This window comes from Temnothorax curvispinosus, unplaced genomic scaffold (genome assembly GCF_003070985.1).
Source record: "Temnothorax curvispinosus isolate PA1 unplaced genomic scaffold, ASM307098v1 QBEX01014453.1, whole genome shotgun sequence".
In the NCBI taxonomy this organism is placed as follows: domain Eukaryota; kingdom Metazoa; phylum Arthropoda; class Insecta; order Hymenoptera; family Formicidae; genus Temnothorax; species Temnothorax curvispinosus.
In genome coordinates this window covers 149666-157077 of record NW_020224233.1, presented here as the reverse complement: position 1 = coordinate 157077, position 7412 = coordinate 149666, and the positions used below count along the sequence as shown (strand labels likewise).

Sequence of the window (7412 nt, the reverse complement as noted above, 5' to 3'; positions counted from 1 at the left end):
CTCGCAGACGTACTTAAATATTTGCATCATACCCACTCTTGTGAGCGCAGAAGTAAATATTTGCAAATATCTTGTATGATATTTCTGTGAATTCTTTTGTCAGAGATTGGTAAGATTTAAATATTTAATAAAAGTTATGACTAAATTAATTAATTAATTAATAACAAAGAAGCTTTTTTGAGAGGGGGTCCTGTTAAATACAAATTATAGATGTATAGGCAAGTGTATCCAAATCTCTGACCGGCAGTGTAAGAAACCAAAACTCCGCAGGTCAAAAACTAATACCATATATAAATAAATAATCTGTCGTTTTTTATTACGAGAAGAACTATTTTCAAAAAGGGTGTGATATAAAAGTTAACTGTTGTTCCAACTCGGCCTCAATTTTTATAAATGATCGCTATGAAACTTGACACTAAGCACGACGATGAGTCAATTTATGTCTTTGAAGAGGGCTAAAGGCGAGGGGCGTAAATCGATTGGCTCTTTGGCTTTATTTCTCATGAAGTTGAGCATTTTTCTGCCTTTACACGGTTTCCTTTTAATAAAAATGGTTTATTCGATATTTTTTAATTTATATTGTTGGCGATGACAATGAAAGATCTTAATATTATATGTTCATAATTCGATTTGTCAATAGTAGTCCGCTGGAAGGCAATTGTATACCATTTTTGATGGCATATCTGTACATACACCGACGCCTTGTATAATACGCTTGAGAGATTTTAGAGAGCCGTTTGTCTACTTTTTACCTCGGCCAAACCACGTTTCGCTCCCGTCCGTTTGCAATTCTATAATTCGTCAAAGAGCGTAATTGCACAGTGCGCTGCGAAACGTGCGCGACACTCGTCGTAAATAACGTAGAACTGCTCCGTAATGAAACGTCATTAGATCGCTTGACATTTACATCTTTTAGGTCAACATTGCCTTCCTCTGGGATGAGTTTCCATTTCGCCTTTTCTCTTCCCCCCCCCTCCCGTGAAAATGTTCACCGTAGTCGCGCTGCACCTGCGTCTCTTTATCGTCCACTGTATTCCGCGTCCTCGCCCGCCTCTCGCTGTATATCGCCGCTTTATCGCGTCCCCTTTTACTCATCGCTGACGGCATAAAGAAATATCTGAAATACCCGGAATACACTTCCGTCGAGAGGCGCCTTTCGTCGAGCGACCGAGGAGAAACGAGACCGTTTGCGCGCGCGTTTGGCGAACAAAACGCTCATCTTCTCCGACTGCGGGGGTCCTCCTCGTAACGCTCTTTATTTTTCCGCGTCTGTCTTCCGTGTATGTTTGTCGGCGACAGTGCAGGAGATTCGATCGAGCGCGAAGTTTATTCAGCCAATAATAATCGACGACTGACGGGAGAGATGTGCAGCGCCAGCGGCTTTGAGAGCGTTAGCCTTTGCCTTTCCTCTTCGTTCTTTGAGAAAGAGCCTGTTAGTTCGCCGGTCTCTCGTAATCATTCGCGAATAATCGGACGCGAGGTTCCAGTTAGATTTCTTTCACGCTTTTTTCGCTCTTTTGCTTCCGTCTTTTTCCATAGGAAGTATATAATATAATATACAAAGTGCTCCGCGGCGTATTCGATATAAATTTCACTTACGAATTATTTGTTCTGTTTAGAATCAACACAACGCTATATTTAAAAAAACAATAATTAAATTAAACAATGTATTTAGTTGATATTCTTATCAAACAAAAAGTGATGTTATTGCGTGGAAATTAATATTATGTAATTTTTGTTAAAATAATAATAATCGTAAATTAGAATATAAAGTCATTAATCACTCTCTCGGCTTCGCCCTAACTATTCTCAACTGCAGCCTGAGAGGATGAAAACGACGGAGCGGATGGCAAGCGGATGGCAGGAAATATGAGGAAAATTCACCGAAGTTCCCTACGTATGACCTACTTCCATCATGGCATTCGAGTAACCGCGATGACAGGATAAGACGCGAAACTTTTAATTGCGCCCGACGACTTGGCAAACGTCCGTGCGGGATTCCTGCCACCCTCCCCCTTTTCATCAATCCTTACGTGGCGGCGCCTGCTCTTGTCAAACCAGCGACAATTTGTACGCGGCTGCTTCCTCGTCCCTTCCGCAGGAGATCAAGACTCTTCCCTCGGCTTTTAAAACAAGTCTGTTATAGCAACTTTGCGAAGAAAGTTTCTTTAAAACACGCCGGAGAGCGGATTATTTTGCCGCAGCCTCGAGAGCGTGGAGCAACTTTGATAGCTTGTAGTAGGTCGAGCTAATCAGCATTCATAAATTAAGAGGCGCGCTTAAATTAAGGAAGAAAGGGAGAGAATTAAAATCTCATACCAGATCGTACTAAATATTTGAAACTTGATTAACAATAGAATGTTTCAAAGATTTAGTAGGGTTTTCAGTTCGCGAACTCACCGACTTCGCTTCGACTTTGCTTGCAATTTATTAAAGAAACTCCACGCTTTGATCGAGATTTATGTTAGTCTGCGGTTTGTTTCTGCTTCATGAAAATTGAAACAAATTAATAAATTACAAAATGTTGAATATCGCGCTTGCGTATGAAATAATTATCGAGATAAAACTTAAATATTCTATTCAAACGATTGACTTGTAACATTCATGTAGTTGAAACTTTCTAAGAAATTGGAATTATTAATTGAAATTGTTCTTAAGAGAAGTAAATCTAAAATTCTTTTTAACGAGAGTCGTCGAATTACATTGAATTAATTTTATTTGGTATTTTAGTTTGGAAAGATTTTAGGCATTTACTTCTTTTTAATAATATATCAACGATATTTATCCATATCGATCTGTTCTCAGGTACCGGGGCCTTTAACCGAGCAATGCTCATGAACGTCGGCTACGTAGAGGCTCTAAAAGAAAGAACCTTCGACTGCTTCATCTTTCATGATGTTGACTTACTTCCGGAGGACGATAGAAATCTGTACACTTGTCCCGAGCAGCCCAGACATATGTCGGTTGCGGTGGACAAATTCAAGTATAGGTAAAAACGCGATTCTTTCGCACTTACAAGAAATTTTAAATAAATATAAAACATAGTTGAACATATTATAAATCTAAACGCGTACCTATAATTAAGTAATTTTGATATATAAGTAAAGAACAAATAAATTGAATTTTATAATGTGGCTTATAAATCTATATCATTCTCAGCATGAAGTAAATCTAGCTTATTTTTTAATTTTCTTATCGACGGAAAATTTATTTAACGTTTCTACATCTTCAGGCTACCCTACGCCGATCTCTTCGGCGGCGTGTCCGCGATGTCGCGCCAACACTTCCAGCTGGTCAACGGCTTCAGCAACGTCTTCTGGGGCTGGGGCGGTGAGGACGACGACATGGCGAATCGCATCAAGGCCCATGGTCTGCATATCTCGCGATATCCGGCAAACGTCGCGCGCTACAAGATGCTCACGCACAAAAAGGAGAAGGCCAATCCGAAGAGGTGAGTCGAAAAAGTCGCTTTTTATTCAGGACAACTAGTTTTTTGAACATTCTCTTCGGATCGTAGTGGTTGAACGCATAATTTTTGACGACAGGTATGAATTCCTGAAGACAGGCAAGAAAAGATTCTCCACTGATGGATTGGCTAATCTGCAGTACGAGCTGAGCGACAAGCGGAAGCCAAAGCTGTATACGTGGCTCTTAGTGAGACTGACGCCGCCGCAGCCCAGCTGATGGCTACCATGGCTCGGCTGAAGGCTCCTTGCACACCAAGCTTATATCTGTAGTGAGGTCAATGCGATTGTGTCGCGAAACCGCGACCCTGGAGCTCGCCGCTCGTCAAAGAAGCAAGACTAAAGACGAAAGACATTTCCGCGAAAGCCGCAGAGAGAAACGCGAAGTTGTTCTCCGAAGACACTTCCTGGAAATGCTGGAATTTCGATTCATCGACGAAGAGAGACGAGATCCTGAATGCACCGGCCATTTTTATCCCTAACTGACCTAGCTTCGGCCATACAATAAATAATTGTATTACAGAATATGGCTCGTTGGAAAGAAATGAATAGTTCGAGTGAGATTAATGAATAATTAGAAACAGAATAATGAGAAACGCTTCGTAAGATTTTATTAACTTCAATTACGAGTTACCTGTATACTGACACGGCCTCTCTGTATTCAGGATCGTCGATTGATCCTGTCGTTCTTCCGTTCACCGTTTCGCCGAAGATCGTTCTTATAATATTGTCTTTCTCTCCGACCAAAAAATTAGTAAAAGCCGAACAGCTAAATTTAAATATCTCATTTGCATACTATATTATTCGAAGAGCTCTAAGATAAAAAATTGCTGGGAATCTGGCGTGCAGAAGGTGCACAGGATCAACGATTGGATGGAGCGCGTCAGTGGTAGGGATAGGGAGAGGAAAGATGCTTCCACGTTGGCGGTTTGTCGAGTAAATCTCGCCGCTGCGTAAGGATCTCGTCTTCAGTTTTCTCCTCTCACGGAGGGGATGTTGTTACGTGATATATTTTTATTCCTCATATTTTTTTATCGCGATGATAGGTTAAAGAGCGAGTAGAAAATAGCATACGAGCTGACGTGCCAAAGGAGAATGTACATGAGTGTATGTGTGTACGTGCGTGCGTGTGCTGTACGAAAGAAAGGAGGAACAGAAAGCAGGAAGGGAATACCCAAGAGAACGAAGAAGCTTCAATATCCTTCTTAGAGCCGAGCTACGGTATTATGTGCGCAAAACAAGCTGTTGTCGCTCGAGAGGACTTTAGAGAGCTTTCCGCTTTTACGGCTTATACATCGTAACCACCAAGAGGTGATCACCGTACATGATCAAGCCTCGTTAGCGAACAGGAATAATTAGACAGTGAAAATTGGAGAGAGCGTACAATCTCGTATGACCTGTTAATGATAATAAATCGCTCAGTAATCTATTTGGATTTTAACGATTCGAGAGTCAATTTCCAACATTCAGATCCTTTCGCTAACGAGGAGCCTCTACGGTGCTAAAAATAGACTGGATTAGGATGCGTAATGAAAGGGACAGAGGGGCGGATAATATCGCGGGTAAAGTTTCTTGTAGGGTTAATTATACGAGATATAATGCGAGAGGTTTCGAATCGCTTTCAAAGTCGCATATCGCTCGTTATATCTTGATCCCGAGTGTGCTCTAGGTTCGTAACTCGAGCTCTCGTAGCGGGATCGGAGCTTATTTTTTTACGGGGCTGTAAATTATCAGTTGGCTTCGTTGCTAGGGGGATTGATTTTTTGATCGATATCAGCGCGAACGGCTGTGCGAAACGAAGAAACGGTACTTAATTGTTGTTTGTCATTTGGTGAACGAGCATCGAGTGTACGCGTTTTCATTTGTCCGCGTATATTTAGGCACGAAAGAGAAATTGTGCGCTTTATGAGAAATAAAGATGCTTCCATGTATCTATTTCATACATTTGCGAAATAAGAACTGCAAACTCCTTCTACAAACGACTTGATTTCCAAGTTTAATTGCATTAATATCAATTAAAATTGGAAAAGTTTCTTTTTCAAGAGGAGACCAGTTTCTAACTTAAATGTCAGCTAAGTTTAACTTTAGTTGAACTATTGCTGTATCTCTTTAAAGAAACTAAAAGTAAAAAGAATCACTTAAAACAAGATTGAATTTAACAGGAGCAGTTGGAAAATCTTAATGAAAAATCATTAACGAGAAGAAAAATTTTTTATGAACAGATTAGCAGTAACTGATTATTCAATTTGCTCCTAGAATCGAGTCTCAATTATATTGTTATTTGCATCATACACCTATTTAATGAGTGGATGGAAGAGGTCCATTTGGATATACGCGAGCGAGAAGATTTATATGCGGAACGTTAGCAAGCGCAGTCAAGACTTAGAATACACTAACATATCACGTCTTGTCATAGACACATGTGTGAAACTTCACTGTGCTGTGGACGAGCATACTTAAGCGTCTTAAGCGCAAGCGAGAGCACGGGCTGTGAATAATGCGTCTTTTTGCGGTTGAATGAATTACGAGGAGGAGCAGGACAGTAATCCGACTTGTTACGACGACGAGCGACACAATTAACATCCTTTTCCTTCCGCATCGCGCAATCAGCAGCCGATCGATACCTTATCCCCGTCATTTCAGAGCTCTCTGAACTCATCCAGCGACTTTACGAAGTTCTCTGGCTTATCACTTTGCGTTTTACGATTTTTGAAAAGTTTTTCTTGAGGTCTTTCACTAAATGCTAATATCAGTCGTTTAATAATAACTAAAGGAATTCTATATATTGCTGCACTTAATTATTTATTTATTTATTTATTTATTTATGACAAGACTAGAATTATATTTTAAAATGTTGACAAGCTTGTTGTTTGATTAATTTAATTTTTACTACTTTTCATTTATGAGCAAAGAGAATTCTATAATCACAAACGCGAAGTGATAGAACGCTATAATTACTTGGTGAAGGTATAGGAATCAGCTGATGTTCGCGTTGTATAAGACGACATGAAGATTCTGACTGAGAAATACATGATATGCGGGAAATGTATTGGGTGTACGCTTGGTGCGTTCTTATTGCCGTTTCTGTGATTAAACATTCCGATGTCGTTATTTGATCTGGATGTAGATTATCACTTTGCGTACGTTTCGTTGTCATTTTTCGTTGTCTAACTTGATCGTCTAACTCAGACCCAAGACTTCTAAATTATCTAAATACGCTGTTTTCATGTAATCAAATATACCAATTTTTCTAATTAAAGAAATGGTTGGAAAATTAAAAAGTACGGATAAGAAATGCTTTCTTCAAAGAAAGTAAAATTAATAAAGAGTAATTTCCACAATTTCAGCACAATATAACGAACAAAGGGACAAAACCACGTATAACAGTTACCGCGCGTTTCTAGAAATGCAATTATTTAATCTCAAAATTTACTTGTCCAATTTAAATTTATGTTTAATGCTGAAATTGTACGCGAAAATTCTACAAGTGTAGAAATGGGTCATAAAATGATTTTATACTTAGAGAAAAGACAGATAATTAAGAGTAAAATAATTTGGAAGCATAATTTTATAACGTGTAAATTGTTATTATAGATCTAAGGAAGATAACTCACAAGAAGCTTGCAGGGTTTTTAATTAAGATGTGACTTTGTTGAAAGATGAAAGAATTGTTTCTAATGTTTTTGTGGATCACTAATTAATTTGCTGCCATTGAGTGCAAAGCGGAGCGAACGTGCGAGGAAAGAAAAAAACAGTGAAGGATAATATTTCAGTGTAGCTTTTAAGAGAAACCGCTGTATCATATATTATTACCGTTATCGAATAATCAGGAATATCTATAAGTTAGGATAAAAATGAAGTGAAAGAAAATATTCAACGTGCGCCGCAAAAGGAGTATAAGTTACAGTTTCCAAAGGACGCTAAATTGCATCGATATTAAGGGGATCC

At 39.1% G+C, this 7412-nt stretch overlaps 1 protein-coding gene across 2 annotated transcripts in view; it reads left to right on the top strand.

Moving 5' to 3' along the window:
- The window catches only part of LOC112464688 (beta-1,4-N-acetylgalactosaminyltransferase bre-4-like), a 74088-nt gene extending 66690 nt beyond the window's left edge, over nt 1-7398 (top strand). For both annotated transcript variants that reach the window (XM_025031827.1, XM_025031828.1), the window contains 3 exons: nt 2806-2989; nt 3233-3451; nt 3546-7398. In XM_025031827.1, the coding sequence (XP_024887595.1) occupies nt 2806-2989; nt 3233-3451; nt 3546-3684 (542 nt within the window). In that variant the 3' untranslated portion in view covers nt 3685-7398. The remainder of the gene's footprint in view (nt 1-2805; nt 2990-3232; nt 3452-3545) is intronic.
- Nucleotides 7399-7412: the final 14 nt, after the last annotated feature.